Raw genomic sequence first — 20,639 nt, 5'->3', positions numbered from 1 at the left:
GTTCGCTTTCTCGCCCTCGTTAGTGAGTAGGGGCGCGAGATACCGATGCGATGGAGAGAGATGGATCGAGGCTAAATCATTCATCAAGCAAATAAGGGGCTGACTCACGTCTCACGCATGCGGGATTATATTTGCGTGCAGCTTTCGTCACGTATGTTATAGCTAGGAAATCCTAACTATCTCGATAATATTTGGATTCTTAGATTCTTTCCAGGGGATAGAAAATGAATTCTCGATTTTATCCTACGTTTCGGAGTACAAATATCTATAGCTGAGTATCTTTGTTTTATCTATTTCGATTTATTCATCATTTGAATAGACATTGTTCCATGAATATAGTTGAATATGACAGAGTATAACCTACGAGTGAGAGTGCATTCGTAAACGAAAAAAACTTCGCCGATATCATAATAGAAAGCAATGCAATCGACTCGTGAAAGTTTCGTGCAAACAAACATGAAGTGTTAATGAAAAAGCGTGTAACGGATGCATAGTAGAAAATTTGGAATTTCAGAGAATACGATATATCTCGTAGCGAGAACTGTCCATGTTGAAAGCGTTATATATCCGGGGTGTAATTAGACACTGCAGACTGGAACAACATCCAGAGCCCGGGATTGTTCCCAGAAATTAAGGGAAACGAGGGAAAGCCGGGAAAACTGGCAGGAATAGGGGATTCGGAGGGTTGCTAATTACGTGGACTCTTGAAGGGGGAGAAGCCATTTTCTGCGCAGACACAAAGGCCCCAGCGTTATATTAATACAGCGAGAGGGGAAATTTCTTGTGCAATTTGATCCTGATGCTCGATAGTATTTCTTGTCTGTAAGAATAATTTCTGAGCGGTTGTTGCCTTGAATTAAGAAACACGTAAATCGTTATTCGACTCATTATATGTACTAGCGTGTATATTAATATAGCCAGACGTAACGATCGCATTTAGCAATATTGAAAGGACAAACAATTTCGTTAGGGACTAAATAAAGTTTGAAATATTTAAGACGGCAAATTAATGCTAATTTTTGTGTGTCTTTCGCAGGTAAAGTTTGGATAGGCGATAACGAGGTCGCGTGGCGGACCGAACAGTCTTTCAAGAGGACCTCACCCTTAAATCCTTGTACCACCACGACTACTACGACAACGACAGGTGGCGGAGCACCGGCACACCCCCACCTGTCACCACCTATTGCCGCCCCCGTAACCACTCCCGATCACAGAAGTCCCAGCAGTCTGCACGTGAAACTTGGTATTTCTCCTGGTAAGTGAAAATTCTAAGTTTCTGCAAAAATTTGTCGACTCTCCACGCCTCGGTACTAATGTGGGTTAACTATGTTTCTTTTATCAATAATTTTATCTTCTCGTAAAAATATCATAGAACCACCCGGGAATTTCATTCTTTAAACAATTGTAACAGAAATTTTAAGATTTAAAGAGTAAAACAAGACAGCGAATGATATATTAAAATAATAATTATTATTATTTAAAACAAGGATGTCTCTGACGAAGGAAAAACATTTACGCGTCTACGTAAATATCGTGACTATATCCAGATACGAATTTTACTATGAATAGATACCAGCAGAAAGTAGTTAAGTTCTAGGTAAAACGATCGGGCAAATCCACATAACTTATGCTTGCAAATACGCGATAAAATCGATCCCGACGCGATCCACAGAAGAAAGAATCACTCCGATGGAGAACGGTGGCAGCACTCCGAAAAACCGGAGGGTCAGCGGCTTAAAACGGTCTTAAAGCGGGGCTCTTTAAATAATGCAATAAGCTTGATGTCATTTGCCGGACAATGGGAGTGGGGATGTTCCTTTTAGGGAAAGGTCCATCGAAATTGTCCCTCGCAGGTGCTCGCTTACGACCCTCGCAGGCGGCTCAGCCAATCACGATGCCTCGATTGGCAATGCTCGGTCCCGTTTCCGCTTGTGCCAATAATTGTCGACAATAACCATTATTATCTTTATGTAGCGTTACTATGTTTCTTCAGCAAACTTAACGAAATTTATTAAAGTATATTTTACCTTCTTACATCGTAAACTTTTCGAAAGTACGCAATTTGTCCGAGCAAGTAAGTACAGAGTAGGTATTTACGTGTACATCAACATTTCCCAAAGATAATTAAATTCATAAGTTTTTAATCTTAATAAGTCATTAGGTTACCTTAGTATCCCATACCGAGACTATATTTGTCTACTTTTATACACTTCTGAAATTATACAGGAAAACAAATGGCATGGTAAAACAAATGGCACGGTAAAACAGTTTAAATATCTTCTCATTTATGCCGAGAAAAGATTCTCTCTCTAATAGTTTCACTTTGTGCGGAATATTATTAAGTTCTAACCATCTTCGAGGGATAAAACCGAGGAACTTTCATTCTCATCGTCGTATCGAAATACCGTGCTTTAGTCATAAAATGATATCAGACTCGGAAAGTTGGTCACGTTTCCCCTTATGATATTCATATATTCTCGCCTCTAATTAGAAACCGCGATAGAAAAGATAGGTAGAGCGGAATAATCGTAGATTATTGCCGGAGGCGTTGCGTTGGAAGTGCGGCATCGCATCACGCCGCTATCGATCCGTACCGGAAGACGGTCCAACAAAGTGGAGGAACTGGAGGAAGGCGAATTCGCTTCGTTGCGTTCGAACGGTGGCTTCTTTCGTTTGCTTAAATAAACATTGCTCGAACAATAGCATGGGGGCCCCGATCGGGGGCCTCTTTCGCTGTGGGTAGTTGCCGCGAACGGGAAGCCAATGGAGGGAGCCAGGGCTGAATCCTCTTCCTCTTTTTCCGTGGAAAAGAGAGGAAGCGGCATGTTTAATGCATCGTTCAACATTTCCATGTCAAACATCGCTTTGACTCGCGGAATTTAAAACCGTCTAGCCGGCGCGCACACCAACGTCCAGCCAGGCGATACGTGTGTGCGAGCTGATGGGAAAAACCGGCCATCTTTATTTACCGTCGAGCCGCTGCTGGACAAGGTGCGCCGAGGCTCGATAAGGGCACCGATCGATAAGGGTCGAAAGTTGAAAGCCGCGTGGTTGTAACGCGAGACGACCCAGCGTCTTCGTTTGTTAGCTCGTCGGGATGTTTTCGAGGCTGTGTGTATACAGAACGACGTCTCGCGTTTTTTATATTTACGAACATTTATATTATTCGATATTTTTCACGTTTTTACTAAAATTTAGACACGTAAACGGATATTAATGGCAAGCATTTTGTCGAGCGTCTTGAATTTTTGCATTCAAATTGAGAAAAGTGGTGACAGAGGATATCAAGTTATAAAGATAAAATGTACCTCGTTATCCTGTCGTTTAGAACGACTCGTCGCTTTCGAACGGTGGTAATTTTTTAGTGTAAAGTCGAAGATCGAAAGAATTGTATCTTTGCATCGGTATATTTTATCAAACTTCTATAGACATTTAAGAAGGACGAAAGGCAATATAGGAGTGGTATTTCGATCGTAGTCTCGGCTTTAAGAGCGGATACAGGCCAAAGAGCGCGGTCCTTCCGAGTCTATTTGCCTCGCAAAGCTATCCCGCCTAGCTGCCAAGTGTGTTTATTCGGTATATCAATAAGGACGAAGTGGACGAAAGCGAGGACGAGGTTCCCCAAGGGTTTCGTCCTCTTTCGCTGCTCGTCTCTCTGCCGGACAGCTTGATAACATTATGCTTCTTGCGCCGACATATGCACTGGCCGGTTTTTGAAGAATGAGGGATAGAACCCTAAAACGTTGTACCGCACCCACCGTGGACACATGTCGAAACGATGATCCTTTCGCCTAGGAAATCGGTATGAACCCTAAAATGGGTCTGTGAAAATCTATAAATCATTGGAATAATTAAAGAAATGTGTCGGGGTTCCATAACTCTATCATAAATTGCAAAAAAAGATAAATGAATTTTTTCTTGTTAAGGTTCCTTGTAAAGGAAGGTTGACGCTTTCTATAGATATCCATATGAAATGTAGAAGATTATGCCATAGTTACGGACTCGCGGTTGGTCGATATATAAATTTTTATAAGAGTAAACGCATCGTTCTTCCGATATATCATCCATCAGAACGACAATTCTTCGAAGCAGGTATGCGCTGTAACCATAGCCTTCCTTGCTCGTTAATTGGTTATCGAAGCCAAACAAAAGATAAAATTAAGAGGCACGCAGAGGAATTACGGACAAATGCCTTTTAAAAAGTAATCTTTGAAGTCAGTGAACTGTATAACGTAGTCTCGTAGTGTGTAAATTACGCTGTCCGGTTACGGAAGGATCCTTTCTTGCCGCTCTCGGATGTATCTCTCCCCTGGGACTATCATTCTTCTCCCTGGGCTCACCCTCTTCCTCGTAAGGTATTTAAATTCCTTTTATTCGGTCAAGCCCGGTCAAATTATTTCGCATGCCAATTTATCTCAGCATATTCAATACCAAATAAGAAAAATACATATTATTCGCTTCGTAATAATCTATCACGTCGTTGATTTGAAGTTGATGGTTCGATGTACTTAATCTTCGAAATATTTCGAGGAACTTTTCGAAATTTCCTCGGCAACGTGTTTCAATGACGGTACGAGGCCGTTCGTATCTCCATTTTACCGTGTAGTTTGAAATATCGAGCAGCGGCCATATGCGAGCCAATAACCACGGCTACGCGTCGCTGGTGTACGCGAACGTTTCATATACGGCGGCGCAAGGGACGCGTACGGGGAGAGAAAGGGTGACCCCGTGAAATATTGGCTACATAGATTTCAACCATTATTGCCGCGTGTAAAACACGGCGACATTTGGCGCTAAATCGATCAGGCTGCTCGCGCCGCGTCACTGCTCCACCCGCGAGGGGCCAAGAAACTTTTGTGGATTGGCAGAATACTTTGCAGTCTATCACGTCGATCTGATATATTATCGCTGATATAATATTACCTGTTGACGAGAAATTAGGGACAGTCACGTGCATTGCTCTTATTATCTTTTAGCAAATTAGAGATTAGTCGATACACAAAAGTATTGATTTATTTTCATTCAAAGAGCAAAAGCGACATCGAGAGATTAAAGGTGATGATTTGAAAATTATCAAGCGTTTTATACGCGATTATGATTATTAGATTGCAGATGTTTACGCAAATTTGTATTTTTATTAACATAATTAAAGAAATGCAGAGATTTATTTAACCCATGAAATATAACGAGTACACTACGCTTTCAACGTCTTATATATCTTTGCCTATCACACGAAACACGCGTTCTATGCATTATTGCAGCTATAAATTTCCCATGGATACATAAACATTCGCAGTCTAATAATCACAGAGTATTCTAAATTTCTTTAGATATGATGTTCAGCGACGAAAGACTGCGATGAAACGCCGTGAATGGTCGTTGCGGGGCGCTATGTATTTATGGAAGGCCGTGTGGCCGCGGCCTAAGAATAACAACGGATAAAGTATTCTCGCCATGAATATTTCGTATCTTCTATGGGGATCTCCCAGCTCGAACGTCGTTCAAATTGAATTCTGATTTAACTGGCCGCGTCTTGCCAGCACAGAAATATCCTTTGCGCGGTACTGGCGTCGCTTTCAGAAACGAACAGAAAGAGGAAGAGGAAGAGGAGAAGGAGGAGGAGGAAGAGGAGGATGAAGAGAAGGAGGTGAAAGAAGAGGCCACGGGTTCGGGGATCGATCCTTTACGTAGGAATTTCCTTCGAGACGAGAATCGAAGGGAAAGATCTACGCGGCGAGTTTCGCAGTTTCCGCTAGCTAACGCTTTCTGTATTTTTCTCTGTCTCTCTCTTTTTCTCATATAAGTTATGTGATTTATCGTCACGCAGTTAAGAGCCCGGATTTATAGTGACCGAAGTTGCACCCAAGTTTTATGGCCGGTCGAATTGTTTCGAACTGCGCTGAAAGCTCTCTCCTTCGCCTTCGAGCATGTTCTCGCGCGATGAACAAGCTCGAAAATTCAATTAAGTCGAGTGTGGGACGTTCCCAGTTTGACGTTGGTGCTTTGCTTGCAAAGTCCCAGCTAAGGAAAAATACGTTTATTTGAGTCAGCTAAGCACGGAACAATCAAACTTGTCGTATATTACGAGACACTGTTAGTCTTTGATATAATAGAGAATGAGGAAATATTATCAACTACTTGTAGCAAAAACAAAAAACCAAGAAGGAGAAAATATAGTGTTATAGGAAGAGAAATAGCGTCACATAAATGAAGATTCTATATAGATAAATATCCAATATAGATAATAGCATCTCAAGATCGATAGAATTCGCGCTTCTTTATTCATCAGGAAGATCCAAGTGCCGAATACCATAATACGTTAAATCAGCGTTTTATGCACGTTTGATCCCATGAACTGATCGTTCGAGCTCCATGGCGGAAAAAAATGAGATGCACGGCGGTAATTGATGACCCGCTTTAATAAACCGAGAGACATCGTTGCGGCAGAAAGCTCGAGGCAGTCGCGTGGACTCGAGGCGCGAGCAGCTGCTAGCCGCAAATTAGTATGGGGCTATAAACGATAGCGGTTTCGACAGTGTTCGAGTAATGTGTGGCTTGGATCGGTAGTTTAATTAAAGAGTTAATTAGGTTACGACAAAGTCGCGTTATTTCCCTCGAGAATTTATCTACAAGTCGTGTTACGTCCTCGTTCTGTTTCCTCGTGAAACATCGTTCGCATTGTTTGCATTTTCGCATTATCGCATAACGATTCAGGTTACGATTTCTCATTAAACATTAATAAGCGACCTCTTGGAAAACACGCGCATATCGATATTTGTGCAATGGCGCTGTACGTATCGTGCACAAGCCAACGATTTTGCAGCATATTTCGGAGTGGAGTCGAAAAGAGATCGCAATTATCCCAAAAATTTATAATAACGCGAGATTTACCATAATTAATCGATTACGCCGGGACGTGCGTTGGTTCGCGAGGCACCACGCTAGCCGAGGGAATTTTTTTCAGATCATAATTTTAGATAGGCCGCTCGCCGTTCCCGCTGACGCAAATGGCGGCGTGTAGGCAAATTGAGGTGAGATTGGAGGTCAGCGCGATTCACCGGCCGCGGCTCACCGCCTTGTGTACCGGGCGATACAAAAGCAATTTGCAACTTTGCTTCCCTTTATCTTAATTCTTGTACGAAAATCTTGGAGAGAAGCGAAGAATAAAAGCATGAAAGCAAACACTGAGAGAAATAATGTTTCTTTTCGCATCGCTACAGACGATGTTATCGCACACCATTTTATGATACGATGTTTAGGTTCGCATGAATTTCGAGTAGCGAAAAGGAGATTACCACGGTGGAGGAAACGATAGCGGGAGAATAATCTGCCGTAAGACGGTTCAGTCATCAGAATCGTAGAACTGGATCCAGGGATGCAGATTAGCGAAAGAGACAAGAAACACGCTTCTATCCCCGTGGAACAGCTATTAACATCGTGATCGCCGAGGCTTCTATTAATAGCGAACGGAGAAAAAGGTCTGGCGGAGGATCGATTATTTTCTTGTCTCGGTTAACGTCACCGTTAGTTCACCGGGATACTTCTCCGACGTTGTGCACGCGTGATGACTCTATTTTACCAGGGGGTAGCGCCTTTTTACAGTCTCTGAATTACCCGAATCTCCTTTAAAACTCAGAAAGGAACTGAAACAAAGCGAAGGAAACTAAAAGAAACTGAAATTTCGCGAGAGCGAAGCATGATAGAAAATTATATCGATACGCGAAGTGTTTCTGGATGCACGCAAAGAGAGTAGATAAGAAAACGACGCGATAAAAAGAAAGAAACGAGTCTTGGAACGTTGTCCGCCGCTCTATTCGAGCTTCCTGCGATCCAGCGGATGCGCGTGAATACGTAACGAACCGAACCTTACTCTGACGTGTTTCCTCCGCGTCTGACAGCCTCTGTCCAAAGAGAAACCATGGAAGATAAACCGAACTACTAATTAAGCCACCAAGACCGCTAGAGAAACCCTCGACTCTTCTATCCTGAAACGTTCGATGCGTGGAAGCACAGGGTAATTCCTCGTCTTTCCTATCACTGGATCAATCGTGGCTCGATTCAACGGGATTCCACGGCTGAAACTGGCCTCTGCCAAATCGAGTAACGCAATTTCGATCGGGCCCATGGACGGCGTTAATATTAATGATCGTGCCCGACCACGTATTCCAGGATTCGTTTTCTTTCGACGTAGCGTTGATTTATGGGGCCATGGTTTTGCACTGGTGTCTCGTCGGTCAGTCAAAAGAAGACTACCGTTTATTGATCAAGATTTATCGATATGATGGAAATATTTCTTTGAGCGGTTACTAAGAAGCAACGTTCATCGAGGATACATTAGCAAGATACCTTAACCATGTTGTGTACGTTACCAGGAAAGTAACGAAGAATTTCGAGCATGATGCTCATATTTAATTCGACCTTTGGATTTCTCATTTTCCACGCTGTACGAAGGATGAGGAAGGAATCACCCGGTACGTGAATCGGCGCGAAGCACCGCGTAATACCAAGGGATCACGGTGGACCGGCTAACGTGATTATTATAAAGTCAATACGTTGCTAACTCATCAGCCGGCTCCGCCCTCTAACAGCCCGGTAATATGCACCGGCCAAGAAGTCAGTTACGCTCTATCAGTGCGCTCTTTCTCTTTCTCCTTCCGCTCCCTTGTTTCTTTCTCTCTCGATCTGACCCTTTTCCCTCTCCTCCATCGCGTACACACATCGCGTCTCTTCGTTTCGTTGCTCTTAACTTTCTTCGTTGGCTCGACGACGACGTAGCGTCGCTCGGTCTCGCTTCATCGAGATGGAAACACCAAGTGTGTCTACCTACGTCGAATAGGCACGTAAGTACCGACCTACGCGTGCAACCTACCGTACGTATAACCTACCTTCGGCCTGCTGTTCCTCTCTTACTCTTTCTTCTTTTATCTTTTTCTTTTCCTCTTGTTCTCTCGCTCTTTCCATCGTCCGCTTTTGCACGTGCAATACACGCTCCGCGGTACGGCACGACGTATCTGGCGGATCTCGAACGAGCCGCACGAAATCGCTGCCTGCAATTACCCCCGAGAAATATATTACTTAAGGATTGCTCGCTAAGAACGCAGACGATAAGGATGCTTCCACGTCCGGCGATCACGGTCCCCCGCGTGAACTCGCACTACGTTCGACTCTCCTCACTACTGGTTCGTTCCAGGTTTCCTCTGCGTAGCGGGTAGGTTTAATGGGCTTCGATCTTGCGTGCATCTTGGCTTCGGAGTGACGGTGCCTCTCGTAGGAAATCGGAGAATTTGAATCCTTTGGCGTTCGGCATTCTCTGAATTAGTCAGCTTCACGGTAGCTAGTTTAGAAAAATTTGTCGATGAAACAGAGTGTAGGATTTTTATTTTCGAAAATTTCTTCCATCAACTAGTACCGTTGAGTCGTATGTACAGTATAAGTGATTAGAGTAGTCTGCATTAGATTTGAGTTTAATTAAAAAAACTAACATGTATATACGAGTGTCATTGATTAACTGTATCGTATATTCCGCTCAACGAGTCTCCTAAAGCTCATACAATCATTGATACACGAATCGTTCGTCTTTGACTCAAATTTAACGCCTCGTTCCTCGAGATCTACCGGTGCTCGAAAAGTAGCGCGATCTATGGAAACGATCGACGGTTATCGGGCAGTCTCATCTCTGTGATAAATGCGTGCAGTACAACGTGCAACTGATAACGTAATACGCGAAAAGGGAAAAAGTAAAAGAGGCGAGAGGGGCTGGAGTGTCTGTTACACGGTTTACGGACAGCAAGGAACGCGTTATTACAGCCAGCTAGAGGTGCCGTGCGAGGGGAGCAGTGACTCTTTTCCCCGGCAACGCGAAGTTCAAGGTCCGTCCTGGGTTGGGTCGTTTCATTCATTCGCGTTGGATAGCGAGCTGTGTGTGGTTGCCCCAGCACGTTGAGGAACTCGTGCGCGTTACACGCGGATATAGATCTAGTTGCAATTTTTCGATTCTATTTGTCGGTATAGATATTTTATAATTGCTTCTGCCAGACACACACACACACACACACACTCTTTTGAAAGTTTGAAAGCAACTTGGAAACCTTGTTCGTACTTTCTAACGTAGATTTCTGGTTCACAGGAAAGGTACTATTCACAAGATAAATGAAGTAAACTCAACCGCAGTATCCTTTCTTATTTCATTTTAAGTTAAGGACCAAGAATTATTCACGGGCTAATAAGATGTTCTAAACAAATTCCATGTCATAAGTAAATTCCATAAGTATGCTTTTTTCTTTCGTTTCAAATTAGAAACCAAAATTCATATTTGAACCCTAGCAACCTAGAAACTTTTCATCTTGGAGACCAAAGATCATTGCTCGGAAAATCTAACGAAACTTATCGTTCGAACAAATGTTTAATATATCAAAGATAAATAACAGACGTCAAAGGGACAGATTGAACACCTAAATTCCTACCGAAGCAGCAGGTTGAACGGCAGACGCGAGAAAGTTTGACGAAGTGTTCGCACTTAGGGAGCGTGCGTATGGACAGGTTTCCATGGTTAATTTCGCGAACACCGTGGCGATCGCGGCCCTCCGCGCGGTCAACGTGCACACGACGACACTCGTGATGCAACAACATCCTCTCACACATCCCTCGATCATCTCCTATATATGAAGTCCATCGTGGCCAAACGGAGAGAGATGAATTGAACGAACCGCGTGTCGGTGATGGTGTATAGACGCGTGTGTGCTCGGCCGGTCTGTGCAGGGTCAGAGGTTAAGCGGCGTGATTGAGTCTTGCTTACAAGGAGCCGCCCTTCGTTGCTGCTCTCGGTTCCTACCTTCTTCTTCGTGGGGAAGGAAACCATAATGCAATTTAAGCCATAATGCTTGACTTTAAATTGAAAAGATTGCCCGGGGGATGCGAGGGAGCCCGACTATCGTAGCGGCCACGGAGGCGGTGGTGCTGATTCCGTGCTGCGGTTTCAGCACCAGGAGGATGAGGTCGCTTTCAAGGAGGGATGTATCCATTCTTCCACCACGTTTCTGCGTTTTAACACACAGGCTTGGAAAACGCTGCATGCGCGAGATGCGGTTTTAAGCAGCTTACGTCTAGCTGACCGCTAGACGAACAATCCCTTGTGTTTGATATTAACTCTTCTATGTTCTTTCAGTCACTTTCGACTGTTAGAAAATTTCTGAAAACATTAAACGTCTTTTTCTCGGTCGAAACGAAGGTAAGGTTGACACATAGAAATTCAAGGACATCGTTGATATTTATCCTTCGAGAAGATTCTGCAGCCTACCAGAATGTGTTCTTTGTTTTTATCAAAAAGTGCATTGCATGAATTTTTATACGGCGAAGTGTGAAGAGGAGAACGCGTCTTTTTCACGCGTGTACCTAGCAACTACACGTCTATGATCATGTTCGCGGCTAGGCTGGTCGACCTTTACACCTCTCATAACCGCGTGGTCACCACTTTCAGACGTGGACGACGGTGATTAGCGTGAATCGCTACCTTCGCGTGGAGCATACGTTGTTTGGACGCAGCAGATGGTCGACTTCGATTTAAAGATTTTTCGAGATCCGAACGAGATAGCTTAGCTGCTTTTCCAAGTTGATTATTCTAGGATGAGTCTTTGCTCAGATACGAAGGATGATAAGGGAAATGGTTGGGTTAATTGCAGTGAAAGAGAGAAGAGAGACCGATTATTCCTAGTGAAATTGCAACGTCAGCAGGTGTCGAGGGAAAGGAATTTCCGGCTGGAAGTTTCGGAGATCTAATAATTTTGAGCAAGGAGTCGAACTTGTTCCTTCGATTGGCAAACTTCGCCACGCGGTCCCGCTGACCAGTGGCCATCTGTTGGGTCGTTGCTGTACTGGTTCTACCCTTCTTCCCCCTCCCCTGCCTCGCCTCGCTCCAGCTTACATTTCCAATCAATAACCGATTGAACAACCCCCTCTCAACCCCCATCTGTTAGTCCCTCGCATTCCTGCAAGCAAACGGCCAAACAGTCCTGCGTTCCGCGACTCGAGCATGTTGCTTTTCCTGTCCCTGGTGGTTCTCCGAGAATAACGAATACATAATTGTGCGAAGAATTGTGATCGATGCTGGTTGATGGAAGTATTATATAAATTAAATATCTTTCAATGGGCGTAGAGAATTTTTAATAACAAGACAATTGGTCTCCAGATACGGTAATTGCAATTATTATTGACTGATGTAAAGTAACATAAACAGTGTAAAGTACGAAACTTGTACCAGAGAAGTCCAAAAGTAATATATTTTGTAAAAGTTCTTTCAAAATTTCAAGGATGCACTGCTGCAAATCTATAAAGTTGCCGTGGAAAATTGTGAATTTTTTCAATAATTCTAGCGCCAACATACAGTCACAAGAAAATAGAATATTGCAAGAAGATATAAAATATAATCGTCGATTTCAATATATGTCTAATCTTCATTCCATGGAAATCTCTAAAATTTCTTATTCGATAATTTCAAACACATATATAATCAAGGGTCAGATTTTCGAACAGAAGGGATCTATAGATCGTAGATCCATTTTTTCGAAGATCAAGAGTGGCGAAACAGGGTGGTTGGGGGTGGCGAGATGATAAATCAGATAGGTGGCAGCAGCTGGTGCTCGGGAAATTGCTTGGCCATTGTGTCGGGACGTGTTATTTTGGAAAATCATCTCTCGGCTCTTTGCCTGCTAATTTCGGTGGGCCTTGTGCCCGAAATTATTACCTACTTCCTGGGTCGCGGACCTGCCGGTGGCTGGCAACCCTCGGCTCGGGCATATGGAATCCGGTTATGGACAGCCTATCGGGTTTCTTCCGACAAGCTACGCTTCGCCGTTAATTACGATCGCCTTCTCTCAGTTTCCCTGTTTCCACAATATTTTCTCTACTACAGCGAACGTTCCAATGACCTGCCATTTTCTGAGAAAAATTTGGAAAATTGTTGTCGGAACCGTAATTGATAAATAGGCATCTAAGTCTTTTACTCTTTTACCATCGACTCTGCTAGATTTTATTTCTTACTAATTTAACGCTAGAGCAAAGTCTCGAGCTATAAATATTTCTTTTTACCGGTCTATGAACCTAAAGTTAAGGGTTGAAAGGATGCCCAGAGAAATGGGCTTCTCGATGGAAGCGTAGATTCGCAAATATTGCAGAAACAAAATATTCGTAGTTCTCTTTAGAATACATTAGAACCCATTAGTTACCATTGGAAAAATAATTATTTGCTTCGACCGTGATCTTTCTCAATTTGCACGGTTTTGTAAATGTTACCGTAATCATGGAACCGTTTCCAAAAATCCAAACGCCCTGAGACTTCAAAGTTCGCCGCCACTGAATATTAAAAATTCCAGCAAATATGTAACAGGTCTAACGGGCCTTTACCATTCACGGGCCTTTACCATTCACGGGTCTCCCTTGTATTCGCCAAATGCATAGATATGTAAATTTACTTTTTTCCGGCTGAGTGAGGCGGACTGTTGAAAAATGTCGGGAACTATTCTCGTGGAAAGCTGGCAGCAGGCTACACGTATCTGAAACGTGGGCCTGACGGTAATAAGAGTCTTAAAGATCTTTGGAACATCCTCCCGCATTAGCATGTTGAAGGATGTGCCGATCGGGCTGCACAGGTTTCGAATGGAAGATCGAAATCATTTTGGTCTTTTCAGGTAGCCTTATGAACTCATTAAGTAGTTTTTGTGGCCGCCTTTTCAGCAGTTGATGAACCGACGTTCTTTCTTTTAGGAAATTCCCAAAGATTCTCGAAAGGCTATAATCTGTTCCGTTGCCGAAATTACAAAAATCATAGATCATTGTTTTTCATGAACTTGCATATTGGAGAAATAGAAGGTCGCAATATTACATTTTCTCGATCAGTTCCACGTTTATTTTATTTTCCCCGTTTCATGGAAAACACGGTCGTGACCCTTAGTGTGCTCGCATCATAATAAGGGTATAAACCAGCTCGTACGAGTCGGCGAAAATCTGCCCTCTGACCCCGCTAACCTCTGCTCAGAACTACGACGGACAAGCAATACTGTTACACAATGACGCAGACTACTGCACCCTAGGCTGGCTTGACCCCTCTCGACACGGGGCAATAAGAGAATCCTGGTAGAAAACTCGTGTAATCGTACCTGCCCGTCTTATCGTATCTTTCATCTTTTACAATCAGGCCAAATTACGAAAAATAGTTTCAACAGAAAACGCATGCTTTCCCCTTTACGTCCATAACAAACGAATTTAATATATCGAATCGCATCGTATGTATACCCGACCCAATCAATTTACCCACGAGTTCCCCGAATTTCACGCCAGAGTAGAATTTCTGTTTTCGAGAAATCGGCGTCGGCCACGCGACCGTTCAGTTTCGAACAATCTGCCAGCTTCCCGCCCGGAAATTTGTCCCAGTCGAACCATTACCGTAGGCACAATTAAAGCCAATAATTCACCAAACCAGGGGGTAGTCCAGTTTCGAGATCAACGGATGAAAGGGCGAAGTGTCCACGTTCCAGATTTTCGAGTGTGTCGATTTTCCCCTCTCCCGAATCGGACGAGTGGCAGCCCCGCACACACGCGCCAGTTTAACAATAATGGTCACTGACCATTGGCCATCCCTGAATATTCCAAGCCCGGACGATGATTCAATCTGACAATGGACCGTTCGTTCGGACAATGCTCTGGTCAAATGCACTATCGGCGGCAAACGGTGGATGGGGGTGGTTGCAAAATAGGGGCGGCGAATGGACCCTTACGTTGCTCTCTCCCGCTGCCCCGTTGAAAGCGTGGGTGGCTGAACGGAACGCGGCCTTTCATTTTTCTCTCGCATTTTCTTTCGAGAATGCCCGGTGCTTCTCTTTCTCTCTTTCTCTCTTTCTCTCTCTCTTTCTCTCTCTCTCTTTCTCTCCCTCTCTCTCTCTCTGAAAATTTGCTCGATTCTGAGTCTGATCGATCTTGAACATAGAGAGGCTACGAATGATATATGTCGCGTGACCGGATGGGAATTCGGAGCAAGAGATGCGGGCCATTTTCCAGCTTCGATGCTTTTTTCAGGTTCGGTTACTTCTTTGTAATTGAGCTGAGTTGAAAGTAAAATCGTATCGACCGGTGTGATTTCTATTTGCTTCAGAAATATACGGTATCGATTTGCACGATTGAATTAATTTTCGTTTGTTCCCTTTTCGTTCGCCATTATTTATATTTTCATCTTCTTTTCTTGAACTTTCTTTAACGTACTAATGGTTCATCGTATAAAACACGTCCATGAGAAACTCTAAGAATTTCTGCTCTTCATTATCCCGAAACAAGTAAAACACTGCGTACGATAACAGCATAGGGGAAATTGGTAATGAGGTGCTTGATTGTTTGATTAGAACCCCACTGAAGCGCTTGCTGACGTTGGCCCACTTCGTAGGTCGGTGATAATTGAGCCAATAATTAACCGAGTTAGATAATTTGCAGATCGATCCGGGTGTAAAAATAATTGTGCCCCAGCGTTAGCCGCTTGTACTTTTTCTGGGCAACTAGTATTTATATCGGCGAACCATGGGAAGGCCAATTTCATCGCAATTGCTCAATCAACATTTACAATAACGGTCATCAATGGCAAACAGCCGGGATGAACATAAATTAAACCAAGACGTTGCTAATGGAGCAGCCACTCTACCATACTTTCGCTAAGTTAAGCTTTCAAATAAAGCGTTATTTAACGGTCGATTTACTCCCAAAATCTTTCCTGACATTGGGCTTGCGAAGATTTACAGGCAAATAACTATTTGTAAATGTAGATTTTCGCAAGACACGGAAAGCCCATTTGGAATCTTCGTATGTGTGAGAAAGAAAAAAAAAATTTACAACGCCCTTACGCTTGATCCTCTATGTCAGGGACGCAAATTTGCTTTTTTTTTCCTTTTTTTTTTATTTGCTTCTTTTACCGACAAGGTTGCTCTCTAGTTTTACGACTTAATGACTCCACCGAACGACGAGGCATTCCGAAATTCCAATGAACTGCGCTGTAGTTGTTCCTTTTTTCTTTTTTTTCCCCTTATTCTCCTCTTTGTTACCAAACACCCTTCATTTCGACGAAAGGGCTGAGAGAATAGCCGGCAATGGAATTTACTCCGAGACGAGACTACGCTCATAGTCGTTCTACCGTAACTTCATTCGATCGTCTACGATTCGTAGAAATCATAGTGCTGCCTGCCGTCTTCATTCCATCAGTAAAATACTAAAGAAAATCCTAAACATATGCAGTGCAGGTATTTTCATGTGAACTCCGTGTATTCGAGTGAAATTTTAGTTAGCGTCCGGCAAAATATTACTTATATAAATCATTCATAATAGAAAGTTCTGCAATTACAGAAACTATTTGTTCCTCTATAACTTCATACAAACGGAGTTCTGCTATAAAGTCACAACGTAAGTTTTCCTTGATAATTATCCGTGATTAACTTCTTCGAACAACTAAGTTCCTATTGCTTTCATATACAGTCGTTAGAATCTTTCCCAAATTAAAAGGGCAGGACAATTGCACGACCGTCGAAAACTGGGGTGGTAGGAAGAGGGAAGAACGTTTCTATAATTCAGCATGGTAGCTGGCGAGACGTGGATCGTTCGGGATCGAGGATCAGGGGCGGATAATGTATGTACCCTCTGTCGAACACGGCGAGAGAGAAGAGTGCTCTAGAGAGTGGCACGTACCAGATCTCTGTCTCCTCGCCTCTCTCTCTTCTTCACACTGGTATTGCGGAGGGTTTGCGGGGGTGTACCTCCACGGGCCAGCTGAGAAGAGGGGCAGCGCTGACCAACGCGAACGGACAGCTCTTGGCTCACCAGTAGACAAGTTGCCCCCGACAGGCCAACTTGGGGCACCCCTGGTTTTTTCAAATATATCAACTACTTGTGGGACAAGTTTTACACGTCGATTATTCCACAACCTAGTCTCGATTTCAATAGTGAATTGGTGAAAGCTTCTTTCTCTGTGAAGGTGAGATCGATCATCAAAGGTCAGAAGTTTTGTTCATATATTTAATTATTGAAGGTCCTTTTGTGTGAAATAAATTACGAAGTACGACGTGTTATCGAAGAAGAAGTTCGCTCCTGATGAGACGAGAAATACGTAGTTCACAGGAAGATTAGTATTACACTGAAATTGTTTCAAAAGTTTTCCAATGGTTGTGGGAATCTGTCAATTTGGAAGCAAGAGGAAGATGCACGCAGACACAAAACCGACCTTTCCAATACGTAAGCATTTTAAACATTCTCCTTCCTCATGGAAGAAGAAAGATTGTTTCTTACAAATGGTGTTGAATAATATTTCTGTGATAATTCGACTAGGGTTCGATTTTGTTGCAATGGAGCTAATAGGATTCCGCTCCGTTGAGGTTCTTGGAGACCCATATCGTATTCCATTATTGTGAATGATAATACCAGCATCTAGTTTGGAGAAATTTTATGGAAAACTATCAAGTCCCGCATGGAGCAACGTGTTCTTTTAAATTAGTCTCTACTCGATGCTTTCTGTGTTCTGGCGCATTTTTATCGTTGTTTATTTCTCTGTCCTTATCATGTTAAAATTACGTGTATTTAATTCATCGTTTATCAATTGCATTATCGAATACAGTTTCGTATGTGCACATATGTGAAAAGAAATACAGAGGACGCGTGTTGGAGCTCCTTCTGTTAGGGTATGAAATGCAAAACCAACCCCCTTTCTGTGATTAGACCAGCGTGCAACGATTGGGGTTGCTTTTAGGTCGAGAAGGGATGCTCCCGCCATTTTAAAGTCCCCACCCCCTTCGTTTTTAGTAGCTTCTGCTAGCCCCATACGCTTCAGATTATCGGCGGACGCACTCGAATTCCATTCTGTCGTCCCTTCGACTCTGTATCCTTTTACCTACACTCTCACCCCTTCTACTCGATTCTATTTGCAGATTGTTTCTTTTTCGATTATTCATCATCGAAACTGCACATAATTCAAGAACGAAGCTTGTAATTTATATAGATTGGTTCGATACTTAATTTCCTAGGGTAATAGAAACTGTACAGTGGGCGTATGCTAATTGAACCGTGGATTCATAAATTTTCATGAAATATCGGCGAGCACTTGCGGTGATTCCCCGCTAAGCTCATAATGATGTTTTAATAGGATTATAGCGCGATAAGTCGAACGTCAGTCACGCTTTGCATTATTGGCGGATTTCTCGCTCGCCTTCATCGATTTCGTGCGAGCAGAATGCACGCAAATACGATCGTTCCACTGTCCTACTAATGCAAAATACAAAATTGCAAAATGCTATCTTTCTCACTCTCTATATTCACGAACTAAAAAGCGTATACATTTAACTCGAGTTTCATTATGAAATTATCGCACAATATCAAAGAAGTTTTCTTCAAATTTTTTTTCTTGAACATTTTCTGAAATCTCTCTAAGGAAATAAAATCTTGTCTAACTACTTATATCTATTGTACGAATAACTCTCTTTGGTAGAGACCAAGACCGATATAAATGAACGAACGATTAACGATTAGTAGTTTGTCACATATGGCGCGGAAATGAAGATGAATTACGTACAACGTTTGTCACATGTTTCCTAAACGCTAACAGCGACTCGCGAGAGAAGTCCATTAGCTACTTAGTGGAATAATTTCGAAGAAAAGTTAAGGGTGAGTGCCGATAGATCCCACGGAAAATCTAATTAAATCGAGCCCGCAGAAAAACTGGTTTCATCGAGAGGTAGCTCGAACGAAACTCGGCTCGTAATCTTGGGAGGGCACCTTATCAGATCGTTATCAACCGATCTGACCGCGTTCCTGCTTCTGGGTTGGTCACGATCCCGGGGTCCAATGGCCCTCATACCTTCCCACTCCTCTATCCCTCTCGTGGATGCGGGCCTTACTTACGTACAGTACCTTAATTAAGCGTTATGACTCGAATTCCTTGTTAAGCGAACACGTAGCCTCCCCTTGTAGCGCACTCGACCAGATCCTCCTCGAGTTTCGTACAAATTTGTGGCCGTGTTACTCGAACGGTTCGCCTGCCCCGTGAACCAACCGCGTTCGATGCTTTTCATTATAACTTAAACCTTTAATTATGTACATATATGTTCTTTCAGCTAGGAAAATTGGTATCTTTTCTCGCGATTAACGTTTCGGTTATTTCGAAACGTGAAGAGATAATGGCTAAATCGTAGTCGAGTTGGAGGAAGAAAAATCGAAAGAAAGGCGAGGATTAATAGAGACAAATAGAATTTGAGGGCACTTTGGCCTTTCCTTAGCACAGCCAGAAAATAATATTTCTCGTTGAGCCGTCAGTAGCAAAATGGCGCTCGAATTAATTAATTACACGTTCACCAGGACTGGTAGGTAACTCGATTTCGCGCAATTGAGTTGTTGGTTCGGAGGCGGGCATCCGGCGGCCCCCTCGGCTTACCTACGTTTCCTCTCGGCTGTTTCCCGCTTCCAAGTCGTCGGCATTATCGATATTTGCACGCTACGATAATTATCGAGGCTTGAGATCTCTCCTCACGCCTCGATGGCGCGCCGTTTTAATTCGCCCCTCTTGTGTTCCACGGTTATATCCGTAACCGTCGGGGCTCTACGGTGGCGTTTTCTGAAAAATTGCGGATATTCATCATTAAGACAGTTCATTTGCCAATAATTCACTCCTGAACGAATGTGGACAGTATAAAGTTGTTAAACTACGATAACGCTCTTCAACGTCTCCAACAAAACGAATTCGTGAATTATTTATGACTGTTTAAGACGTTAAATTTAATTGCAACGATGTCTTGATAATGCAAGCATAACCTTCATCCCTGTCTTAATAAATATTCGGTCGGACGTAAAAAAAAACATCATTTCGTATACGCGAATCTCGAAACGTCACGTCGGTATGCGATAATTACGATCATCGATGAAAATAACTGGAGGCTTCTATACAAAATGAAAAAAACATTCGTACTGAAAGCTATGCTCTTTTGTCTTGTTGCTCCTTATTTGTTGGACTTTCTACTCTCTCTCTCTCTCTCTCTCTCTCTTCCCCCCCCCCTCCTCTGTGTGTGTATATATACAGCTGGCTCGACAGTGCCAGAAGCACTCCCGTTGGATATAATATATCGTCCGGATTAGCGGAGCCCTCTTATTGTTTTCCACTCTTGCGAGGATCTGCTTCAGCCGCCCCTAGCTTCGAAGCGTATTCTCGCGTTTCTTTCTCCTCCCTCTACCCTGAAATGGTGCGCTCGCGTCCTTAGTTATAACTTAATTACAAGAAAAGCTGCTCGTACCGGCAGACCGGCTGCCTCGATGCGATATATATTAGATTTCCCGTCGTTAGAAACTTTTTCCGCCGAGAAATTATATCCTGAAAAGGGGGTGAAGATGGAGACGATTGGAGAACGAGGTTGGCTCTGGACCAGACATTCGAACATCTATTAAATCAACCGTTCAACTTCTTTTACTATCGCAGACTATCTGAAACAGATATGAAACGCGTAGAACTTTAATTTTGTTTTCCAGGGTTGCTTAAATTTTACTGTATTACAAATTACACGACAGAATAGACGGTAGAATAGTTTGAATGACCAGCCGATGCGTAATCCCGTCGATTAAATTTCCATTTCAAAATG

At 43.1% G+C, this 20,639-nt stretch overlaps 1 protein-coding gene across 3 annotated transcripts in view; it reads left to right on the top strand.

Moving 5' to 3' along the window:
• The window catches only part of LOC138181616 (POU domain, class 2, transcription factor 2), a 126,379-nt gene that overhangs the window by 64,404 nt on the left and 41,336 nt on the right, over positions 1-20,639 (top strand). For all 3 annotated transcript variants that reach the window (XM_069116599.1, XM_069116598.1, XM_069116601.1), the window contains one exon: positions 1,037-1,255. In XM_069116599.1, the coding sequence (XP_068972700.1) occupies positions 1,037-1,255 (219 nt within the window). The remainder of the gene's footprint in view (positions 1-1,036; positions 1,256-20,639) is intronic.

This window comes from Bombus flavifrons, chromosome 7, assembly GCF_040668555.2.
Source record: "Bombus flavifrons isolate JBK064 chromosome 7, iyBomFlav1_principal, whole genome shotgun sequence".
NCBI lineage: Eukaryota > Metazoa > Arthropoda > Insecta > Hymenoptera > Apidae > Bombus > Bombus flavifrons.
The sequence above is the reverse complement of the archived record's forward strand: the minus strand, read 5'-3'. Positions and strand labels throughout refer to the sequence as shown.